The sequence below is a fragment of the Crinia signifera genome, chromosome 7 (assembly GCF_055691185.1).
Source record: "Crinia signifera chromosome 7, ASM5569118v1, whole genome shotgun sequence".
Lineage (NCBI taxonomy): Eukaryota > Metazoa > Chordata > Amphibia > Anura > Myobatrachidae > Crinia > Crinia signifera.
Window position 1 is genome coordinate 178,800,473 of NC_139223.1, and position 25,263 is coordinate 178,825,735.

The 25,263-nt window shown below is 47.5% G+C and overlaps 1 protein-coding gene across 1 annotated transcript; it reads left to right on the plus strand.

The window, feature by feature from the left end:
- Positions 1–2,777: 2,777 nt before the first annotated feature.
- ATIC (5-aminoimidazole-4-carboxamide ribonucleotide formyltransferase/IMP cyclohydrolase) lies at positions 2,778–19,379 on the plus strand. The gene is made up of 16 exons (XM_083154498.1): positions 2,778–2,956; positions 8,189–8,315; positions 10,123–10,199; positions 12,153–12,219; positions 12,325–12,413; positions 12,853–13,004; positions 13,096–13,252; positions 15,332–15,457; positions 15,628–15,735; positions 15,816–15,901; positions 15,989–16,078; positions 16,842–16,970; positions 17,043–17,135; positions 18,019–18,201; positions 18,291–18,443; positions 19,199–19,379. The coding sequence occupies exons 1-16, from the start codon at positions 2,941–2,943 to the stop codon at positions 19,316–19,318; spliced, it is 1,773 nt and encodes a 590-aa protein (XP_083010624.1). The 5' UTR covers positions 2,778–2,940; the 3' UTR covers positions 19,319–19,379.
- Positions 19,380–25,263: the final 5,884 nt, after the last annotated feature.

A 25,263-nucleotide genomic window follows, 5' to 3' on the forward strand; every position in this document is an offset into this window, starting at 1 on the left:
TCGGATGCAAAAAAGCTTCGGGAGCATCGATGGTTGAAACCTTCTGTTTCAGATGGCCATACCTAGTGCCCATTATGAGGAAATGATGGCCTATTTTGGGAAGCCTATTGGATGGCAGATGTTGACAGTGATAGCCAGGATGCTGGCAGCCCGGCTAACCCACCCGGCATTTGCCAAAAACATAAAACTACTCTGTCATCAAGATACTCTAGCAGTCCAGGTTTTAAGTATATCCATGTGTAAGAGGCATGGGGGCGGGGCCTGCGCCAACACTCGCTGCGCATACTCACCTCGCTGCCCTCCGTCTCTCACCTTCGGGACGAAGACGGTCCTGGTACTTCCCCATTGCTCCACTGGCTTCCGATGCGACGCTACCTGTAGGTGAACTGGGGGAGGAGAGTCCCATAAGGGGGAGGAGGGGATGATCATAACAGGCACTGCTGGCCTCAGACTGGTTACACCCACTTGTGTAACATGGAGGGTGTGATGCAGGTGGGGAAACGCTGCAGGGAGGGGAAGGAGCATGAACAACACAACAACAGATACAACACAGCTTCTACTCACCAGCCAACTACAGGTCTTCTGATTCGCTTTGGATGCTGGTACCGGCACCTGAAACTGAACACACGTAACCTCCTGCTCCCTAGGGCAGAGCAATACGCCAACACACCTAAGGCTTAACACCCGCGACACCTGCGGCCTGAAGCCATCTTACGTAACCTGCGATTTAGCGCTGGATCCTTAGATGCCACAGCCTAGCATCGTGCAACCTGGTACCTAACGCCCACGCAAACTAGCGCCGGATCCTCCAATGCCACGGCGTAGCGCAGCGCAACCTGGCCCCTAATTCCCACGCAACCTGCTGCCTGAAGCTGTTTTACATAACCTGCGACCTAGCGCTGGATCCTTAGATGTCACAGCCTAGCGTCGTGCACCCTGGCGCCTTACACTCCTGCAACCTAGCACCGGATCCTCCAATGCCATGGCCTAACGTTGCACAACCTGTAAAGAACACAATCTGCACGGGGCCACAATTGTGTGGACACAAGTACAGCATACAATACACAGTGCCAAATAAACAGTACAATGCAAACAAGACAACACTGCTCCAGCACACTAGTGAGGGCTTACCCTCTGGCTGCTCCCAGCCATACCACAGTAGCCACTGTGGCGATACCTGAATCCATGGCCTGCTGCCGCAGACCTATTATCCCTAATGAGAGGCCTCAGACCTAGGAGGGTCTGGGCCAAATGCACAACAAGTGGGTGGGGGGCCAGGAGGGCCCCAGCCGTCCTTGCCCCCGGGCCTAAAAGATCCTGCTGCCCGTACCCAGGCCAATGTTCCTGAATCTGTTACCCGGGCCTCATGCCTGACTATATGGGCCTAATGCCCAGCACAACAAACCTAAGGGCCTAATGCCCAAGCACAAACCTAATATCCCCCACGGGCCCAGTGCCAGACTATGGAGCCGCAGGCCTGGTGCCTGAATTGGGTCCACAGGCCTACTGCCCGAACACCTGGTGGTCTAGGGAGGGGCCCCTCTAGGACTTATCTGTCCTAGGGGCAGCTGCTGGACCAAGCCTGGTCCAGCCACGTGGGTGGCCCTGTCTTCGCCGGAGGTGGTATGTCTCCCACCACCTCCGGGCTTCCTGCAGTCTTCACCGGGGCAGCGGGGGCCGGGGCAAGCTCTTTTGCATTGCTTCCGGCATCCTCGCCGATGGGGTCCTGCGCTCTGCACTTCGCCCGTCAGGCGGCAGTGTGTAGCAGTACTGCGCACATGGCTGCCGCCTTCCGGGGCTTCCGCCGTCTTCTCCTCTCCTGTGTCATCTCCTGCTGCTCTGGTCCTGGCTGACGAACTCCGTTCCTGCTCCCGGCGCTGGTTAGTTCAAACCAGCACCAGGGGGCGGGCCTGTGATGTGGTGAGCCGGGTTGGCTCACCACCGCCACCTCCGATTGGCCGCCAGAGCAAGAGCCGTGATTGGCTCCCCTTTAGTGCCAAATTTAAATCTCTGCACCGCGATTGGCGGGGCCTGAACCCTGAAGGATGCAGGCCCGCCGCCATTGTCCACGTGGAGCAGCGGTGAGGGTTCACCGCTGTCTCCCCGCCCGCCATCGTCTGAGGAGCTGCCTCCAGCTCCATGGGATGGCGCCGGCCACCCCAGGTAAGGAGGCAGGCGCCCATCAGCAGCAGGGCCAGTGACCGCACCAGTACACTGGCTCCGGCTGCAGGGGGGCGGCGCCACCCGGCAGGGGCACTGCTCCTTCCGCTCCAGTGCAAGGGGAAACCGTCCCTGCATCTGGGCGTATTTCTACACATGCATGAGCACATATGTTTAAATCACACTAAGGTCCTTATTGAGTCACCTGTGCTTAAGCATGGATATCTGTGTTGCTATTGGTGCCTTGAGAGCAGTTTGGGAAATACAAGCACTATCTAACGCACTCTGCAGCAATATGAGGAGTGACTAACACAAAACCTCATTATACATTTCCCAGAGTCCCATTCCCACGTCCCTGGGCTACTCCTGCGTGTAATCTGTGACTATAACAATGTCTATCAGCCTCTGTGCGGCCTTGATAAGTGTTTATTGGGAGCAGCAGCAGCAGTAGCAGCAATCTGCGTCATCCAGTCCTCCATAACCAGGGGGCGGGGTCTGTCGCTCCCACAGCGCAGCTGCAAAACCAGCCCGCCCACCGTAGCCCCACCCACAACTGCACATACGCTGCCTGACTGACACTGATTCAGGGGTAACCACGCCTTACTGCCTTTAGCCACGCCCCCTACCTGTTTGATCCGCTATACATACAGGCCCGCTGTCTGTCTGTTCCTTGCCGGCCCCGCCCCTTCAGTGATCTCGCGCCCTGCTGTCACCACGTGTTGTCCTGACTCTGGCAGTGTGAGAGTGAGAGGCTGTGACTGACTACTATCTGCAGCGGCGATGGCACCGGAGCTGGGTAAGCGACCTCCGTACATTCTGTGCGATGTATTATCAGACATCTGTCACTTCTGCTGCTGTGCTGCACCCACCTCTTCCTCACCTGTGCTCCTGCTGCCTGGGTGCCCCCTCCTCACCAGCCTGTGGTGCCCAGATGCAGGCTGGCACAGGGCACCCATGCCTTGTGTAGTGGCATGTGTGCTTATGTGTGTGGCAGGGACACACTGAATGAGCCATCGTTTCCAGCTATGACTATACAGTATGTTCCATAACTTCATCCGTAGCCTAAACGGTATCGCTGTTCCTATAGCCTCTCCCTGGTTCATGTGCCCTACAGCTCCCCATTGCCACACTACAGTGCCCTGTAATGCATGTGCCCTACAGCTCCCACTTGCCACACAAACCCTGTAATGCATGTGCCCAGCAGCTCTCCATTGCCACACTACAGTGCCCTGTAATGCATGTGCCCAGCAGCTCTCCATTGCCACACTACAGTGCCCAGTAATGCATGTGCCCAGCAGCTCTCCATTGCCACACTACAGTGCCCTGTAATGCATGTGCCCAGCAGCTCTCCATTGCCACACAAACCCTGTAGTGCACGGGCAAGTTTTATTTGCCCTTCTGCTCCTCCCTTGCCATTCTATAGTACCCTGTAATACATGTGGAAGTGTCCTACTACAGTACCCTGTGCAATGCATGTGCCCTGCTGCTTCCCCTCCCCTGCCATTATACAGTACCCTGTAATGCATGGACATGTGGGGAGCTAATCCAATTATTCCATGAGTCCCATGACTCCAGGCTGTAAATGCATTATACTGCACAGATCGGCCTTTGTGATTCTGCCGGCATCATGGGATTAGGTGGGGATAATTCCTTCCTGTGTTCAGCCTCTAGTATACTTACATTTTTTTTTTTTGGGGGGGGACCCCCTGAGTAAGGCAGATACAGATTGCAGGAACAGATACCACTGTTCCTGCAAAGGGCCTCGTTACGCTCCACCCCTCCCCCGCTGCAGTCATTCCGGCTGTCAGGATCATGACTGTTGGGGAATTCCTACTGAACCCACTGAAATCCTCATTGATTGAATTGGGGGGATGATTTCACTTAGCGGTGAATACCCACTTGATCCAAATGAGACGTGAAGTCCATAAAGCATCTATGGGATATTCTGAGACTGCATCAGAGCTGCATTAATTGTACCAACAGTGACCTGTATGGTTTCTATACAGGTCACTGTTGGTTATTAACATTTTGTGGTACCCTGAAATGGCCACGAAGATCACATAGCATAATGTTCTGTGCTGTAACATCTGAACTATAATTGCCTCTCAACCAGCCATATTTCCTAATTAATCCAATGGGCTCTATACCAATCAGAATCTCCTAATTCATCATGAAGTACGTCTTTGTGTTACAGTTAAGGGGGGGATTCAATTAGCTGCGGTAATTTACTGCCTGTGAAAGATGGTAGCTTCGGGCTTTTAATGCTTGGGGGCTAATCCATAAACGCCCCTCTTTAAATTCTTGGTAAATTTTTTGCAGCACCCGAAAAGCTGTTAATTGGATCTCTTTCTGAGCCTTGGGTAATTGCATAGACCCGCTGCTTGAACTAGCCTGCATTAAGTTACTGCAGGGATTTAAGCCCCCTCCCCTCCCAAACTGGAGTTATTATTTAAAGCTATTAAATACTATTAACTAATGTAGGCATTCCTATGATCCGCTTGCCTTGTTCACAATCAGCAGCTACAGAAGTATCCATGTACATTGATCCTCAAATTGCACCAAATATCCATGTTTATTGGCTGTCCGAGAACATTGGGGGTTAATAAGACATGGCTGTGAAAGTGCCTTTTTTTTTTTTTTTTGCTCAATGTACGCAAGTTTACAGAAAGCTGCCGTTTTTGGGTGTCACCTAGCCGTTTATTGGGAGTGTCGGAGAAAACGTAGGCATGTCCAAGTGTCTTCAAGGAGGTCATGTGATGTCCGATCTGGCATCGATCGGCTATGCACACTGGAACAATCATTTAGTGAGCAGTTGTGAATGGGTTTGCAGCTAATCAGGGCTGCAATATTTTTGCGGAAGCCAAGTTTGGTGCAAGTGACCCCAACCAACCACCCCCCCCCCCCCCCCCTAGTCATGCAGTGTTTTTTTTTTTTTTTTATCTGTGACTTTATACTAATATTCTTTGCTGCAAATTAACTTATATAAAGTCCCTAATACACTATGGGCCAGATTCTCTAAGCTTCAAAAGTGATAAAATTGAGTGATACACAGCCAGCCAATCAGCTCCTGACTGATATTTTTCAAACAGTCTGTGCCATGGCAGGTAGGAGCTGATTGGCTGGCTGTTTATCACTCTCCATTTTTTATCACTTTTGAAGCATAGAGAATCTGGCCCTGTATGAGGGAGATTCACCACAGCTTGGAGAGTGATAAAGAACTGACCAATCGTCTCCTTGCTGTCCTTTTTAGGACTGCATACAAAGTCAAAGGTGCAGGTGCACAAATTAAACTCCCAATTTCAAAATTTTTGCAATAAAATTTTGCATTTTTAGCGAGGTTCTTCGCTTAGTTATGGCCATAAGTAACGGCTTGCCCACCGCGACCAGGTGACCTCATTAGTCGGGCAAGTCCCTAACATTTTGCGGGGTACAAATCTAGGGCACAGGGCACCCCAAAAATGGTGCAGCTGAGTGACCCCAGGGCAACACAAGACTGAAAGAAATATATAGTGAAACAAAGTGAGGATAGGTTAGTGAGAGAGGCTGCTAAAAGATAGCAGGGATAAGTAAGTGAGAGGTAAAAAAATGAGAGATAAAGTAGTGAGAGGTGAAGTAGTGAGAGGTAAAGGTTAGAAATGAATTACATTGAAATAAAACACACAATAGGGATGAAAGTGAAAATGAAAATAAGTGTTAATTTGTGTTGCTCCTGAGGCCAAACAGCCACACCAGTCCAGGGGGGCCCACAACCCAGAAATGCACCCCCCCATCTGATAATCCATTAAACATTTGTGCAGGTCTCACCTTGCTCTGCATGCAGTCTAAGAAATGTCAGGAACCTAATTAAAACCAATATATAGGACAGGTGGGCGTGGGTGCTACCACCAGGCGCAGAAGGGGTCTCTGGCCTTCTAATGTGTATGGAAATACACAGCATTAGATATACAGGGGTGGGGTCCTGGGGTGCACACTAATTGAGAGGTGCGACCCTGCGGAGACCTTTCAGTAGAACTGCATACAAAGTCAAAGGTGCAGGTGCACAAATTAAACTCCCAATTTCAAAATTTTTGCAATAAAATTTTGCATTTTTAGCGAGGTTCTTCGCTTAGTTATGGCCATAAGTAACGGCTTGCCCACCGCGAAATGTTAGGGACTTGCCCGACTAATGAGGTCACCTGGTCGCGGTGGGCAAGCCGTTACTTATGGCCATAACTAAGCGAAGAACCTCGCTAAAAATGCAAAATTTTATTGCAAAAATTTTGAAATTGGGAGTTTAATTTGTGCACCTGCACCTTTGACTTTGTATGCAGTTCTACTGAAAGGTCTCCGCAGGGTCGCACCTCTCAATTGGTGTGCACCCCAGGACCCCACCCCTGTATATCTAATGCCGTGTATTTCCATACACATTAGAAGGCCAGAGACCCCTTCTGCGCCTGGTGGTAGCACCCACGCCCACCTGTCCTATATATTGGTTTTAATTAGGTTCCTGACATTTCTTAGACTGCATGCAGAGCAAGGTGAGACCTGCACAAATGTTTAATGGATTATCAGATGGGGGGGGTGCATTTCTGGGTTGTGGGCCCCCCTGGACTGGTGTGGCTGTTTGGCCTCAGGAGCAACACAAATTAACACTTATCTTCATTTTCACTTTCATCCCTATTGTGTGTTTTATTTCAATGTAATTCATTTCTAACCTTTACCTCTCACTACTTCACCTCTCACTACTTTATCTCTCATTTTTTTACCTCTCACTTACTTATCCCTGCTATCTTTTAGCAGCCTCTCTCACTAACCTATCCTCACTTTGTTTCACTATATATTTCTTTCAGTCTTGTGTTGCCCTGGGGTCACTCAGCTGCACCATTTTTGGGGTGCCCTGTGCCCTAGATTTGTACCCCGCAAAATGTTAGGGACTTGCCCGACTAATGAGGTCACCTGGTCGCGGTGGGCAAGCCGTTACTTATGGCCATAACTAAGCGAAGAACCTCGCTAAAAATGCAAAATTTTATTGCAAAAATTTTGAAATTGGGAGTTTAATTTGTGCACCTGCACCTTTGACTTTGTATGCAGTTCTACTGAAAGGTCTCCGCAGGGTCGCACCTCTCAATTGGTGTGCACCCCAGGACCCCACCCCTGTATGTCCTTTTTAGGACACTGCCTGTAACATGACAGGAACTAATTGGTTGTTTTTGCTTTTTATTTTATCTGCGGTTCCTATTAAAACAGCGCTATAATAACAGAGCGGCATGAAGCGTTCATCAATAAAGGAAGATGTTTGACCATTAACCCTTTCAGGTCCAACGCCAGGCCTCGAGAGCTACCAACAGTTAACGGTTTCCAGGTCTCATCACGTAATTAGCTCCACCTGTGGATTATTTATAATGTGTCGGTCAGTAATGAGCGCACCTGTGCCCCAGCTAGGTTGTCTAGAAAATGTGAACTGTTGGTAGCTCTTGAGGACTGGAGTTGGCTACCACTGGTCTAGTCAGTCTCCCTAGCGCTAGTGGCAGATCCAATGGTGAGACACTTTAAAGTAAGAACATTAACATCGTTCAGTGTTGACCTTTTTTTCTTTTTTTTTTTTTTTATTATAAAAAAACAAAATGACCATTCATTTAAATTCAAAAATGGACTGCAAAGGGTTAAGCTGTTTACACTTCTGGAAATGTGTCTCCTTTATAGATGTATGATGCACCTTAAATATCCATAAAAAGTTATTTTGTTTTACAGCATTTCAAATGCCTAACTTTCTGAGTTAACCGACTAGTCCGACATGAGTGGATATTCTTGAAATTGATCTACTGTAGACCAGGGATTAGGAACCTTTGGCCCTCCAGATGTTGCTATACATGCCAGCAGGCCCTGCTTCAGTTTTGCTGTTTGGCCATGCTAAAACTGTTGCAAAGCATGCTGGGATGTGTGGTTCAACAGCTGGAGGGCCGAAGGTTCCCCCATCCCTGCTGTAGACCGTTATGTTTGGTCAACGAGCACTAGTCAGTTATCCCGCCGGTGGTGTCTTCTCTTCCAGCTCTCTTCAGCGTTTCGGACAAGCAGGGGCTTGTGGAGTTTGCCCAGCGGTTGAGTGCTCTCGGTCTTTCCTTGGTGGCTTCTGGTGGAACTGCAAAATGCCTACGTGATGCCGGGCTCACTGTCAGGTATAGACCAAATCTACATAAAGCTGAAGCAGCGTATCCACGCCTTAAAGTCGCTAGCACCACTTTCTCTGCTGCAAGTGTAATGCGATGTATCAAAGGAGGAATGTCCAATGCAACCGAAATCACTTCACTACCCGTAACTGTTGTGTGAAGCAGACTGAGCACTGCTAGTGTCTTCGTCACGGTTTATGAATGAATAAAACTGTTTTGTGACAGGTTGTGTGTATTGGACCCTCTGCTGAAGTAAGAGAGCCAGGGCTATCTGAACCTGTCCTGCTGGCAATGAGGCATAATGCAATTTAAACTGCTTTTGTCCTGGTTTGTGCCAGAAGTGTAGATACTGACTGCTACAGGCTGATGAGTGATCTGTTTTATGTTGTCTGTCCTGTAGCTCAGTACATAGATGTAAGCTTGCAGCAGGGCCCTCAAACCTCCAAGTCTGTCTGTTACCCAGTTTGTTTTATCACTGTCTACTATTGTAAAGCGCAACGGAATCTGCTGAGCTATATAAGAAACTGTAACGGTATCTGCTGCGCTATATAAGACACTGTAGCGGTATCTGCTGCGCTATATAAGACACTGTAACGGTATCTGCTGCGCTATATAAGACGCTGTAACGGAATCTGCTGCGCTATATAAGACGCTGTAACGGAATCTGCTGCACTATATAACACACTGTACCGGAATCAGCTGCGCTATATAAGACACTGTAACGGAACCTGCTGCGCTATATAAGACACTGTAACGGAATCTGCTGCTGCTATATAAGACACTGTAACGGAATCTGCTGCGCTATATAAGACACTGTAACGGAATCTGCTGCGCTATATAAGACACTGTAACGGAATCTGCTGCGCTATATAAGACACTGTAACGGAATCTGCTGCGCTATATAAGACACTGTAACGGAATCTGCTGCGCTATATAAGACACTGTAACGGAATCTGCTGCGCTATATAAGACGCTGTAACGGAATCTGCTGCGCTATATAAGACACTGTAACGGAATCTGCTGCTATATAAGACACTGTAACGGAATCTGCTGCGCTATATAAGACACTGTAACGGAATCTGCTGCTATATAAGACCCTGTAACGGAATCTGCTGCGCTATATAAGACACTGTAACGGAATCTGCTGCGCTATATAAGACACTGTAATGGAATCTGCTGCTATATAAGACACTGTAACGGAATCTGCTGCGCTATATAAGACACTGTAACGGAATCTGCTGCTATATAAGACCCTGTAACGGAATCTGCTGCGCTATATAAGACACTGTAACGGAATCTGCTGCGCTATATAAGACACTGTAATGGAATCTGCTGCTATATAAGACACTGTAACGGAATCTGCTGCTATATAAGACACTGTAACGGAATCTGCTGCGCTATATAAGACACTGTAAATAAATGTATCAAGCCTCCTATGAGTTGATTGGTGGGCACAACCTTAATTCTACCACCTTGTCTTACCATTGGCAGGGAACTGTTCCCATCCCAAATTATTCCCTTTTAGCTGCTGTTAATATTTATGCTGAAGCAATAGATCTTTATAGCTGTAGTGACTGGGAAGATGCCACCACGCATTGTATGTACGCCCTACTCTAAGGTCCTGCGCGGTGGTTCCAGGTCTCATGATGGCACGACTAATAGATTGGTGTATTAGTTTTTTGGAACAGCCTCCTTAATGCTAAGGCATTGGTTTCAGTGTGGCCAGAAGTTCTCTATGTACAGTGTTGTGTCCATTATCGCGATAGTGGGTGACACTGCTGCATTTCTCGCTAATACTTCCCCCATCTTCTTCCAGAGATGTGTCTGAGCTTACTGGCTTCCCAGAGATGCTGGGTGGACGTGTGAAAACCCTTCACCCCGCAGTACATGCAGGTGAGCCCTGGGTGGTTGTCCTTGGACCAGAGATGCATCTGATCGTGTGTAGAGAGTAAGGTGTCAACACTATGGCCCTTATTCAGATCTGATCGCAGTACAAATTTGTTTGGAAAATGGGCAAAACCATGTGCACTGCAGGTGGGGCAGAGGTAACATGTGCGCAGAGTTAAATTTGGGTGGGGTGTGTTGAAACTAAAATCTAAATTGCGATGTAAAAATATTGCAGCCAGTATTTACCCTGCACAGAAACAAAATAACTTGCACAAATCTAACTCTCTGCACATGTTACATCTGCCCCACCGTCAGTGCTCATGGTTTTGGCCATTTTCCAAACAAATTTGCACTGTGATCAGATCTGAATAAAGGCCTATAGGAGGACTTCTGTGGAATTCTTACCAATGTAGTCCTCTTTGCTGCAGTCTGACAACAACATGAACTCCTTCTAGTTTGGTAGGAAGAGTCTACAGTCAGTCTGATAGCAGGGCTCGGCAAATTTCTATAAAATCTAGGAGCCAGGATGACAATGTAGGAGCCAGATATACTAATAACAGGGACAGTGCGAGCTGAAGCCGTGCACATGCCATAATGTCCATTATATTGTGTAATGAGCATTATGATGTTTGGTATAAATGTGCCACACACTGTAATGACTATTACGTATAATACCATATGTTGTAATTACATATTATGCCACATAAGTTCAGCTTACCTACATGCTCATTGATATGAGTTTCATGCTTGATGCGATGGGTTAACATGCTCTGCCAGGGGTAAAATCTTGTTGCTGTGGGTGCCACGGTAGGAGCCCCCCGGCTTCGCCGTTCCCGGGGCAGGCTTGTAGTAGTTAAGGCCGGAGGTGTGCTATTGGAGTGGTCCGTCTCCATCCAGCCCCTGGGCATTTGGCTGAGCAGCTGCTGGTCACCAGGGGAAGGAAGTCTCCCCACTCCAACAGTGGCTGGGGGTTATTGGTGGCAGCAGCTGGGTACATGGTGGCTTCGCAGCAGAAGGAGGAGCTGGACCTGCTGTGGCTCTGTGGGGGTGGCCGGGCTGCTGCGGCTGTGTGCACTGGAGTCCGGGATGCCACCTTTTTAAATCGGGAGGTCATTTGAACTGTCAACTCATTAACACCCCTGCCCCCAGTAATGCCATGCTGCCAATGGCGATACAGACAAAATGCCCCCCAGCAGTGCCATGGATATAATGCCCAAATAATACTCACTGGTTGGGCCTCTTATGAGGGGAGAAGCAGAGCTCAAGCTTCTCCCTCCAATGGACCCCGGCTGCCATTTTAAATATGGTGCCAGCTCATAAGCCGGCTGTGCGTCCCCCGCGCCTCAAACTGCTTGGATGGGGTACCCTACGGCCAGCCAGAGCCGATACCTGTCCAGCCCTAGTGAGCCACTCTCAGCAGAGGTGATCAGCGGCATGTCAAAACAGCAGGGAGCACATGGAGGAGCTAACAGTCACTGATTGGGTGTTGAGTTGTTGTTCTTGAGCATGCTAGATTTGTCTTTTCCCGATGGCTTGCTGATCTTCCCGATGGCTTGCTGATCTTCAGGGTCCATCTGTTAGGCCGGTTTCACACACTCCGGCTCCTGCCGGACGGTGAAATCCCGCACGGCCAGGGAGCCGTGCCGCACACATTAGTTGTGAATGGACACTATTGTGTCCATTCACACGGGACGGCCACGACCCAGCCGCACGGTTGCAGCCGGATCCCGCCACTGGAAGGGACGGCTGCCGGGCTGTGGCCATCCCTTCCATGATAACCTAGTGTGTGCGGCACGGCTCCCTGGCCGTGCGGGATTTCACCGTCCGGCAGGAGCCGGAGTGTGTGAAACCAGCCTAAGGGTTGGGTCCGTAGAACACGGAATCTGCTTCTAAATGCATGGTCTGGACTGATGCTTGATTTAAATGCCCCTGTATGTAATGGCTCCGATCTCTTCTCAGGTATCCTGGCGCGGAGCACCCCTGAGGACCAAGCTGATCTTACTAGACTAGGTTTCAGCTATGTCAGGTATCCCAGGTTTTCCGTGTGGGTTGTGGATTTGGTGTGCGGTGTATGAAACGTGTATGGTTGTATTTGTATCGATAAGCGGACCTGTGTGATTACTTCTTGCAGGGTGGTCGTATGTAACCTGTATCCTTTTGTGAAGACGGTGTCTGCAGCTGGTGTTACAGTGGAGGAAGCTGTTGAGCAGATCGATATTGGTAACTGTCGCCTGTGTTCTGGGGGTACAGTCACATGACTTTCTGCGCATTGCTTAGGGTTAAGTAAATAGGACTACCCGGTCTGGCAGAGAGGAGCCACAGATGTATCGAGTAACACAGCGTATTCTGGAAGTACATTGGGCATAAGATCTGCTCATCCTCTCCAGACCGGAAGGATTTGTTGATCACTCTCCTTCCTCAAGCCCCCCCTTTTTTATTTATTTAAAATTTATTGTGAACCACGTTTTACACATTGGGGGGAATAGTCAAGTGGCTAATCAGCAGGAGCCACCTGTGGACAGTTGCCTCACAACCTGAATATGGGGTCCAGAGACCTGTATTTAAAATGAGATTCCAAGGGATTGAGTGATTCTTCGTACCATTGTACTGATGGTGAGGATGATGGCATAACCAGTTATATACCTGCTCTGTCCCCCAGGTGGTGTAACGCTGCTGCGTGCGGCTGCCAAGAACCACTCCCGCGTTACTGTTCTCTGTGACCCCAGTGACTATAACAGCATTGCGGAAGACATGGAAAAATCTGAACAGAAGGACACCACCCTGGAGCGACGCTGCCAGCTGGCCCTGAAGGTGCGATGCAGACTGGGGGGGGGGGGTTATTGTACAGGACAAACTCAAGCTTAGAGTCTAACGGTATATTGCTGTGTGCTCATCTTCACAGGCGTTTACACACACGGCGCAGTACGACGACGCCATCTCTGACTACTTCCGCAAGCAGTACAGTAAAGGTGTATCCCAGATGCCGCTGCGCTATGGAATAAACCCTCACCAGATACCTGCTCAGATCTATACCCGTGGGGCTCATCTTCCGCTCACCGGTAGGGTATTAAGCTGGGGAGATAAAGTCAGATGACAGTTGCTGATTGGTTACTTTGATTTGTGTCTATCACTGGGTACTAGATCCACTTCTGTGCCAGTATCCACCTTGTGCTATGGGAGTTATTTGCAGAATGAGTCCAGAGCTGTGGATATATAAAACCTCTTGCCTTAATACTTGGTCCAGTATTGCATTGATTATATGAAACCTTTTGTGCATTTGATATTTTATAAACCTAACATGAGTTTTTGATCAGGATTTTGTGGCGGGCTTTAAAAGTCCCCATACACAGATCCGATTTGGCCTGGTTTCAGCGACTCTCGATATATCGGCTGAAAACTGGCCAAATCGGAGGTGTTTGACATTGGATGCATTTTGTGTGCATCGGATCAAAACCCGCAGATCATGTGCAGCACGTATGATAAATCTGAATCAGATGCAACCGTGTACATCACAGGGGCGTGCCTCCAAAAAACGGACCTGTGTACGGTAGCCTTAACTCTTCCTGAAGATTTTCTGGGTACGAGACTACAAATGAAGCAGTACATCTTACTGACCAGTAGGTGGTGCTGTTGCCTAGGTACTTTCACAGTGCTCGTCTGCTGGCTGTTGAAAACTTCATACAAGAAAATGTGCACTATCCTTGCAATGTATCTTACTCTTTCCAGGAAATATGAAATACTGCACATATTAATGCCTGGCTGGAATTCTATGTAGAAAATGGTGGGCAGAAATGCTGCCTCTGAAAAGGTGTCTAGCTAATACCCCTTATACACCGCCACAAAAACCCGGGTTTTTCCCTCGTGTACCAGGGTCAACGGCAGTGGAAAAGGGGTTAACCCGTGTCTTTTACACGTGACTTCTACAAAGGTCCCGACCAGGGTAGAACATGGGCAGGACCTGGGTAGAGGGCAGTGTAAACGGGTATGCCGGGTCATCCGACCCAGTTCCCCCATTGCTGTAAACGGACCGCAGCATCCTGTGGTCAACATGGAGGTTGGGTGGAGACTGCAGCAAAGGCAGGGAGTAGGTGAATGGATGCCTGGGTGGAGGGGTGCATGGAGGCTGGGGGCAGCTTTTCTTGGTGCTGGGCTTGCCCCCAGGTTACTATTGGCAGTCCCGGTGAGGTCATCGGTAGTCCTGGCGCTTGGAGATCTTCTCCCAGCACCGCAGTGTAAACTGCAAATTCCGGATCCGAACGGTCTTGGATCAGTGTTCCAAATAGCAGGTCGGATCCAGGTGTAAAGAGTATACTGTAAGTAACGTATTACTGCAATGGTGGTCCTACCTGGTACTCAGAATTATGTGAAGTGATCGCTTAATTGAAGTGAGGACATCAAATTGAGAGAACATTTTAAACAAAAAAAAAAAATTGCCAAAATGGGCACTAAAATCAGAAACCGTATTGGTTCATCAATTTGGTTCTATCCTAGTGTCAGTGCAGTTTCTCTGTAGGGGTTCATGCAATAATTTAGGGATCCCTTTATATTTCCATATGCCCCAAATCCCAGGTTCTGTGGTCCCCTCAGCAATTGCACTGACTAATAACTGGATTGTACCACCACCCTATATAATGTCCAAAGAAGTTAGATCCGATAACCCCTTAAATCCCTTTTACCATCCCATAGGCCCCTATTCCCGGAGTCCATGTACCCCTTCAGTGACATGTTCTGACTTGACAGTGTATGAACTTGGCATCGGAGTCTGGCAGTGGTGTCACGCTTAAGGGCCCATAGTACAGTATATGTAAAGTTTGCTGATGGCACTCGCTGATCCTGACCGTGTCTCTTTGTGGTGAGGGGTCCGCCCCCAGCTTGATGCTTGGGCACAGCCAGTACCTATGTCTCTTCCGGATCCCATAGTCTGTTCGCAGCTCTTGCAGGATCTGTCTCGTACTTCTCGGGATATGCAGCGTTGCCAGAATAAAGCAGTGGATCAGCCCTGATTATGTGTACCAGGCTAGCCGTCATAGGGTGTGGGTCTTGTGGCATGATTGTATTGCAGAATATGTTGGCACTCTGAAGCCTAGATGCCTACATGTGGAACAGATTACCATAACATGGTCACTCTCTACCTGCAGTGCTGAATGGATCCCCTGGGTTCATTAACCTATGTGACGCTTTGAACGGCTGGCAGCTAGTAAAGGAACTGAAAAAGGCGCTGGGTCTCCCTGCAGCCACCTCCTTCAAGCACGTGAGCCCTGCAGGTAATCCAGCGTTAAGCCTATGGCCTAATCTAAACAATGAAATGAGATCTTATGAATATGTATTTTCTACAATCGAAGACTCATGCAGTGCAATTTCCCTGCGCGCATACTTCTGAATAAAAATATTGCCCTTATTGTAGTGAGAATGTAATACCGCTTCCAACCACCAGGTGCTGCTGTGGGTGTTCCACTCTCCGAGGAAGAGGCTCAGGTCTGCATGGTGAAGGACCTCTACCCAACGCTCACCCCATTGGCCACTGCTTACGCCAGAGCTAGAGGTGATGCTGCTTTTTCTTTCTGACTTCTGGGGAATGTTTGCATCCACCTGTTTAGGAACCAGTGCTTATTTCCCATCCAGGTTCTGACCGGATGTCCTCATTTGGTGACTTCATTGCCATTTCTGATGTCTGCGATGTTCCCACTGCAAAAATAATCTCTCGGGAGGTATGCAGGGAAGGAGATGGGGAGTGTGGAATCTCAGTGCGATTTGCCGCGTTTTATCTAATGTGTTTCCAACCGTTGTGCTACTAGGTGTCTGACGGCATTGTGGCTCCAGGATATGAGGAAGAGGCTCTTAAAATTCTGTCCAAAAAAAAGAATGGGAGCTATTGTGTCTTGCAGGTGATGTATTTTCCAATATACCAAGCAGCTATAGACAGAAAATCCAACGCTTTTAAGTCCTACTGGAGAGAGCGCTATATAAATAAAATCCTAATTGCACCGTCCCAATGACTGCAGGAAAGAAAGGGAAGTCTCCTATGTTCTGCAGCACCTAAACCTCCCTTGGCTTTGAACTCTACTACCACTATCATACAGGAGACACTTCTACTATCACTAGCTGCTGTTCTCCTATGGCAAGAGTCTTGCGGAATTAACCTGTACTCTAATACTTATATAGGAGTTCCTAGGTGCCCAGTTTTATCCTATAAAGTCCTCTTTTCTGGCCACCCGTTCATTTTATGCCATAGAGCATGTTTGCATTGGTGTGTGGTGTATCTCAGTCAGGTGAGCTAGGACAATGCCATGGAACTATATTAAGCAAACGCACCAAACCCTCAGTAACAACTTGTGTTTTTCCTTTTTCCAATGTTCTCAAAGTGGTCCTTAGCATCTTGGCCAGCTCCTAACAAGCCATCGCATGGTAGAACATTATTCAGGTGTGGTCCTCCTTTGTGGAAGGAACCTTCACTACATTGGACTGATTTGTTGTACAATAAAGGACACCGTCTAATTCTATATAGATGGATGGATATTGCATTTGAAGTCAAGCATCTGTAAACCGAAGCTCAGATACAATTTTTCATTGAAGTATGATCCAACTTCTGGAACTTTCTTTCCTCCCTTAAAGTTGGTCTGTCTAATGGCATTCTCTGTGTACTTTCAGATGGATCCAGCTTATGAGCCAGAAGGTAGCGAGATCCGGAGCATTTTTGGCCTTCACCTGGAGCAGAAGAGAAACGATGCTGTAATAGACGGTTCGCTCTTCAGCAATGTGGTGACTGCAAAGAAAGAGGTACGGTCTTATTGGTCATGAAATGTCCATCGACGCTGTCAAACTCTGGAATAACACCTGTCACTTTTTCAGCTCCCGGAGTCTGCTGTCAGAGACCTGACTGTAGCCACCATTGCGTTGAAATATACCCAGTCTAACTCTGTGTGCTATGCCAAGGATGGGCAGGTATGTGACCATGGGAGGCTCCAGAAGTGGGGCTGCAGAGAAGTTCAAAATTCAAAAAGGAGCCACACCCACTGCTACAAATGCCATTTGAAACTGACTCTCACTGGCAGTTAGTGTGGGGCCCCTATCTGCATTTTGTACTGTGCTGCAGCCCCTACCCCTGGATCTATTACTGTATGACTTGTAGAGGCTATTCTGTCTGAGCATCCTGTACATATCTCCTTTTTATATATGGTGTAGTAGGTCGGGTAGCTTGGGAAAGAGCAAATACCTATCTAATTGTTACAGGCTATGCATTGGGAACCTGCCGCTGTGAGCCTGAACAGCTGTAGACTAGCTTCTTGTTGGTGCCTTTGACTCCACGCATGTCTTTTCTGCTCCTAGAAACTCTGAGCGGTAACTGTAGCAATTCCCCATTGCCGGTGCAACATTGGCACACAAAACAAGCATGAGCATTAACCATGAGCGCAGCTATATCTGTCCTTTAGCAGTAGGGACACAGATGACAGATTTTGTTGCACATCTAAGGGGAAGAAAAACTGCCCCCTAAAACGCCCTTCTGTAATAACCCCTATGCTGGACTCCATAATATCTGTATATTCTAATACTAAGTGTAACTGGTAACATTACCCACAATGGACCAGTAATGCTCATGGCAATAAGGTCCCGTAAAGGTCTATAAAATTTAGTCTGATTTCCTCACTTCAATGTTTATTAGGACAACTTGCACGTTCTGGTCCTTTGTGTCATTTGGTAATGACTTAATCGGGATCTGTTGGGTTTTATACACACAACAACCTGGCTACAAATCTTTATGTAGTGCAGTCAAGGGGCATACAAACAGGGCTTTATATTGTGTAGTAATGTGCGTTCTTACTGACAGGTGGTTGGAATCGGTGCCGGGCAGCAGTCCCGCATACACTGCACCCGGCTGGCTGGCGACAAAGCGGACAATTGGTGGCTGCGGCACCACCCACGGGTTCTCGCCATGAAGTTTAAGGCTGGAGTGAAGAGAGCGGAGATCTCCAATGCCATTGATCAGTATGTGAGCGGAACCTTGGAAAAGGTACACATGGGCGTACAAGGCGGTCTGACGGAATGTGTGGCTTGGTTTAATATCCACCTGTATAATTGCATGTTCTCCTATGGTCTCAGGAGGAGCTAGAACAATGGAAGTCCCTTTTTGAGGAGCCTCCGGCACTTCTGTCCTGTGAAGAGAAGCAAAGCTGGATTTCTACACTTAGCGGGGTCTCTCTGAGTTCTGATGCCTTTTTCCCCTTCCGGGATAACGTGGAGCGGGCGTGTAAGGTGAGATGGTTTGACTACTATACACTTATCCTAAAATAGAAGTTGGTCTCTTATAGAGAATATTGTGCTCCCAAATACCTGGGTTTTACACCTCTACCTAGCTTTGCAAATAACTACTTTTGGCAAAGCAGAGGTTCTTGCAGGCCCAAAAGCGGATCTACCCATAAACCATCTGTAAAATGTATAAATCAGACTAGGATTATTTACTGGTTGAGGTATTTTTGCAGTTGACCTTCTTTAATTTCCTTTTGATCACACCATGGGCCCTGGAGGCAGAAGGTTGTATTGTTCTTTCTGACCTTAAAGTACTGTGTATACTGCGGTCCTAGTGGGGAGGGGATGCAGTTACCATCCCGGCGGTCGGGATCCCGGCGTTTAGAATCCCGACCGCCGAAATGCCGACACTTTCTCCCTCCGTGGGTGTCCACGACACCCCTGGAGGGAGAATAAATTAGTGTGCCGAGCGTAGCGAGGCACCGGGCCCGCTGCGTGGCGAGCGCAGCGAGCCCGCAAGGGGGGGTGATCCACGTCCCGTCCCGTCCCCCCCCCCCCCCTTGTCGGGATTCTGAACGCCGGGATCCCGACCGCCGGGATTCAATACTGAATCCGTGGGGAGCGTTAGAGGCTATAACATCTGCTCCAACTGCCGATGACCATAACATCTGCTCCAACTGCCGATGACCAATCACACGGCTGGTCACTCCTGAGCGTTCTGGGTGTTTTATCGCTATCTGCTGTTTTTGTGTCCCTTACAGAGTGGTGTGCAGTTCATTGCGGCTCCTTCTGGTTCTACAGCGGACAAAGTGGTCACGGAGGCATGTGACGAGCTGGGCATTGTGCTGTCACACACCAACCTGCGTCTCTTCCACCACTAACGCTCTACAATCCTGTTGTCTAGAACTTCTGTGCTGTTACAATAAAACCCTTTTTGTTGCATTTGTTTGAGTTGTTTCTATCTGTTCTGCCACATAACACATGGAATCTCACAATACAATAGGTATGAGCGCTTATTGCTTAATTATTCCTCACTGCAGCTGTTCAGAAGGGGTATTACCACTATGGGCCAGATGTATCAAACTTCAAAAAGTGATAAGATGGAGAGTGATAAACAGCCAATCAGCTCTTATCTTATGTTATAAGCTGGGTTTAAAAAATAACAGGTAGGAGCTGATTGGCTGGCTGTTTATCACTCTCCATTTTATCACTTTTTGAAGCTTGATACATCTGGCCTTAAGCCATTTAGGTTTTAGAGCAGAAGGGTTATTCCCAAGCTTCCTGGTTAGTAAGGAAGTTAGTACTTGCTTAATCTTATTTTGCAAATAAACAGTTCCCACCTATGTGCAAATAAAGTGGATTTTATACTTAGATGTTTGTTCAAGAATGCGATGTTCCTGCTCAAGGCTTCCAGTGTACTGCCATGACCGCTGGTGCCGTCCAAATTTACAGTCTTTTCCAGGAGATTTTCAGCTGGATCTTGAGAAAGATGTTGCCGAGCACAATCCCCTTAGGTCCTCTCTACGCGTTTCACCACCTTGTCTGCAATCAGCGGCTTCCTCAGGAGGTGTTAGCCGTTACCTCTTTCCACTATATATAAGAGAAATTTCGGTACTTATGAGTTATCCGGGCGCCCGATTTCTAAATCGGGTCGGATCGGGCACATCGCATCGCATGCGACCATCGGATGCGATGCCCCGATTTTTCCATAGGAATCAATGTTAAAATGGACTGAGTCCATTTTAACATGGAATTCAATGGGAAAAAGGGGTCCTTTTCATACCCCTACTATCCAAGTGGGCATGGAGTTGGATATAAACCTGTGGCGAGCGTAGCGAGCCACCGAGCCCGAAGCGTGGCGAGCGGACATACCGTCCCCTCGCGGGGCTTGCTTCGCTCGCCACGCTTCGGGCTCGGTGGCTCGCTACAGGTTTATATCCAACTCCATGCCCACTTGGATAGTAGGGGTATGAAGAGGACCCCTTTTTCCCATTGAATTCCATGTTAAAATGGACTCCGTCAATTTTAACATTGATTCCTATGGAAAAATCGGGTCATCGCATCCGATATCGCATCTGATTGTATGCCTTAACTTAAGGCATACAATCAAAAAATCGGGCGCCCGGATAACTCATAAGTACCGAAATTTCATGCACATGACCCTTTTCCTCCGGGCCTGTGCATGACCGGAAATCTCTGCTAACACACACCCCCTGAGGAAGCCGCTGATTGCATACAAGGCGGTGAAACGCGTAGAGCAGGGGTGTCCAAACTTTTTGCGACGAGGGCCAGATTTGGTGAGGTGAAAACGTGTGGGGGCCGACCATTCAGCATGATATTCTTTGAATCATTAATCACCTCAGAATGGTCCTCCCACTCTGCCCCCATTCACTATGTCCTCCAGCATTCCCCGTATGTCCCCTAACCTGCCCCTACACTGTATATTCCCCTGCCTGCCCCCATTCGCTGTATGTCCTCCACTCTGCCCCTTCACATTATATTCCCCTTCCTGCCCCTCCTTCTCTGTATGCCCCCCATTCACTGTATGTTCCCCACTTTGCACCCATTCACTCTGTCCTGTAGCTTGCCCCCACCCTTCTCTGAATGCCAGGGGTTGGACACACACTCACCCGAAAGCCGCCAAACACATCTCACTGTGGCAGCCTCCTCACGGCTGCAGACAGCAAGGTAAAGACGCGCTCGCTGGGACCCCATCTTTGGTGTCCTGTGCTGTGCATCCTGCATCTGATGCTCTGCCCGCTTCTGGCTAGAGGCTGCGGGCCACTTGAAATGATGGCACGGGCCGCAATTTGGACATGCCTGGTGTAGAGGAAGGACCTAAGGGGATTGTGCTCGGCAGCATCTTTCTTAAGATCCAGCTGAAAATCTCCTGGAAAAGACTGTAAATTTGGACGGCACAGCGGTCATGGCAGTACACTGGAAGCCTTGAGCAGAAAACCCTCATCGCATTCTTGAACAAACATCTAAGTATAAAATCCACTTTATTTGCACATAGGTGGGGACTGTTTATTTCTAAACTAAAATTAAGCACGTACTACCAGTAGTTAAATGGAAACGCATGCACATACTATGGTTACTAACCAGGAAGCTTGGGAATAATCCCGAAATGTCGTTTGTCTCGTCTTTGTTGCCGGCTTTGTGATGTAATTTTAATAAACCTTTTTTATTTCACACAAAGCTGTTCAAATTATGTTCATTTTCTGACATGGCAATGCACTTATTAAGGTTTGGTCTCCTGCAAGGAATGGAGGAGAGCTTAGGTAAGTACTCGCCTCTCCCTCGGTTTGGTTTTTGGTAGTACAGTAACTTCTAGCACCAATGAAATGCTTGAGCTGGTAGATGTAACACTTCTGCGACCTGTCCAAGATTTCAATGCAGCAAGTAGCCCGTTGATCACTTCTATACAAAGCATTCTAATGGCTGAGGTACACTCCGATTGTTCTACTCCCAGCTTTTGCTAGATGTCACTTGACTGTTCCCTACAAACCTTTCACCTACAGCTGCAGAGCCATTGCAGCCAGGACCCCTCTACCAAACTAGTGGATGGAAGCTAGAAGTGCTTTTGCGCATTAAAGATGATTGCTGTAAAGAGTTGGGCAGGGTGATGCTGCTGAGAAGAGCCATAAGTTACTCTGCTACCAATAAAACCATTTTCCCACAGTCCTTTCTCTTTAAAAGTTAGTTCAGAACCAAACACTTCTCTAACAATGGGCCTAATTCATGCCTGTTAGCAGTGGGTTATGATCACAGCACATGCATAGGTACAGTCTGCCAATTGTGCAATAATGTGCCGGTGCAATCCTGCTGGGGCTGGGAACATTGTTGCAGTGCTTGACGGGAAGTGATTTGTATTAATTAGTGCTTACAAACATCAAGGGGTGTCATGGCTTACCATACACTAACTCTTGGCCCCAATGATCTCTGTAATTGCATATAGTTCATTTATTGTGAATGTACGGTAATTGTGTTTGTATTGTCTAAGATGGGACGTCTTTTCAGTCTGGCTTGCAACTTCCCTTGATCATATTAGCAGCTCTGTAGCCTAGAGAAGTGATTTGTGTACAATTTTTTACAAATGTGTAAAGGCTCACTCAATGTAACAAGCACATGTACCTGCTCTGGTCTCATTACCATCTAAAAGTCAAGAGACTTGATGACCATGATGCCATGTGGACAAGGTAATATTCAGAAGGCCATGTTTGAGCATGCTTTAACGAGAAGGCCCTGATAGAAGTTAGCATATAAACCATGGGGTTTCTATGCTAACCCAATGGAAGAAATGTGATGCCTTGCAAACCTCCTTTCCTCAGCCACTGCAGGGTATTGGAGAGTGAGTACAGATTCCTCCTGCAGCACTATCAAATTTGTTATCCTATGAAAATCTGGAGCATGTTCTAAACCATGTTCAGCTCCTAATCTTGCTTCAGCAGCAGTCACCCAATCACTTTGGTTCTTATCTACTGTACCTCATGGACAACCCATTCAGATAAAGCTGGTATCAAATCCCTGCTGGTTGGGTGAGGACAGACAACTCATCCTTACATTCCTTTAGGAATTCATCACATCTGTCCTGAGTTGGTGGTACATGACCAAATTAATTTAGAGAAATAGGCAAAACCAGTGCTTGTGGCTTCCATTCATAAAATGTGGACAAACAGAAAATACTCTTCCTCACCTTATCATTAAACTGAAGGATGACTTAACACTATAATTTTTTTACTTTTCTAACTAAGATAATTTTGGCCTAGGGCTGCCATGAAATAAATGCTGATACTCTAGGGCACTGTGATGTGATATTTATGATGGCCAGGGTTGTTTTGGTCTTTTTGCTGCTGACACCTTGAAAAAGCTGAACAGAGCCAGTGAAGTGCGTTGGTGAAGAAGCCACTATTTGCACAGGTCACCAACCCCATGTTGGTCCAGCACCCCTAACTATTGCTCATGACCATGGGTCTTCAAACTGTGGCCCTCCCAGATGTTGTGAAACTACAAATCCCAGCATGCCTTGCCATAGTTTTAACACTCCCTTGTGGCAAGGCATGCTGGGATTTGTAGTTTCACAACATCTGGAGGGCCACAGTTTGAAGACCCATGCTCATGACAATTGGCTGCTACATTGGAATCCTCACTAGAATGTGGTGGCTGGACAAACAGGCACCCGCTCATAATCCATCGACGTCCACTAGTTTTGCCATCACCTCTTTTTCCGCACAATCATGAGGACAATTGGACTTCAACATCAGAGGCCCGAGATTAGCTTTAGCAGTTAGATACTGTGACCATTTGTTTTTATTTAGGAACTAAATTTAAATCCTAAATGCAGAGGCCATTACATTTATCCCTTGTTCTTTGCTGAAGTTGCTACGAATTGCCAGTAAATCCAATTTTTTTTTTTTTTTAACCTTCTCAACCTCTAGAAGCCTTCTGTAAGTCTCCTTACAAACTGTATTTGGATATATAACCATTGTTTAATTGGTGTTTGGCAAGAAAAATCCTTTGCATGCAATACTCGGTCTTCTCATCAGCAGTCCTCCACTTTCGTTCAACCGATATCTTGTCTCTGGGTTGACCACTAATGGTTGACAGTGAGTAGGTCAACACCTAAGAATGGTTTCAGAATGATCGGTTGACAAGTTAAATGTCAACCTGTTTCTCAGGCTTTTTTTTTTTCTTTTAAACCAACTTGGTTCATACTTAATCATTAAAGTGGGCATAGTTTGATTATAAAAGTGGCCAAAGCATGGGGAACGCAGCAGTACACTTATATGGTGTCCATTTTGACCCTAGAATAGTGAAAAAACCTTGTGTTGGCCATGTTCATGTCACCCTTTACCTCGTGTCAACCTGGTAACTGTCGACCTAGTCATTGGTAGATTTCCTAAAATAGAATATCTGCGCAACCTCACTTAGTAGAATCAAGTCATGCCTCTCCTTTAAGCTCCCAGCCAGTCATCTCCTGCCTGGCCTTCAGCCTCCTTTTCCCATCTACTGCCTCTCCTCCAACTCAAAGAAATCCCATCTCCTGCACGACGGTGTCACCACCTGACCATCAGTCACCTCACTGTAATCGCCACTCAGACAGCAAGGCAATGCAATGCCTACTCATACAGGTCCTCACAGGCATCCATGTTCCCTGATTGGTCAGAGCAAAGCCAGAACAGTCTGCTCTTCCTCCCCACCCCAGATGATCCACATATCAGGTAAGCGGTTACAGTTCAAACCCTCTCATTAACGATATCATCCAGGTGTAGCCAAATAGATTTCATTGGGGAAAATCACTGGCAAACACTAAATAAATTTGATCCTATAGCATACTATATAGTATACCCTGCTTAGTGACAGAGGCCAACCCTCCCAACAAAACCAGGACATTTGGGTGTCCCTTCAGGACGCAGACCAATTTTGAAACATTCCCGGGAAATTTCAAGAACCGTTTCTTTACCATTTGGTCTCCTGAACATGTATGGTATGCGGTCAAATGGTCGACAGGTTTTTCCTTTTTAAACCGAGTTGTCATTTGGGGTCAACAAAAAAGGTGGAAGTGTTCAAAAGGTCAAACACAAACAAAGGATTGACATGAATATATTTAAACAGACTTTGTTCATACTTTACCATCCCAGTGGGCATAGAGGGGGAATATAGTGTGCCAAAGCATGAGTCCAATAAGTGCCAAAAAAAACCACAAGTGTGAGAAAATCCTCCGCTCCGCAATAAACCACTCACACAGTATAGCCGTTCCTATGCAGAAACATACAAGCTCATTTTTATGAGCTTACTTATTCCCCTCCAAAAAACGCTACAACCG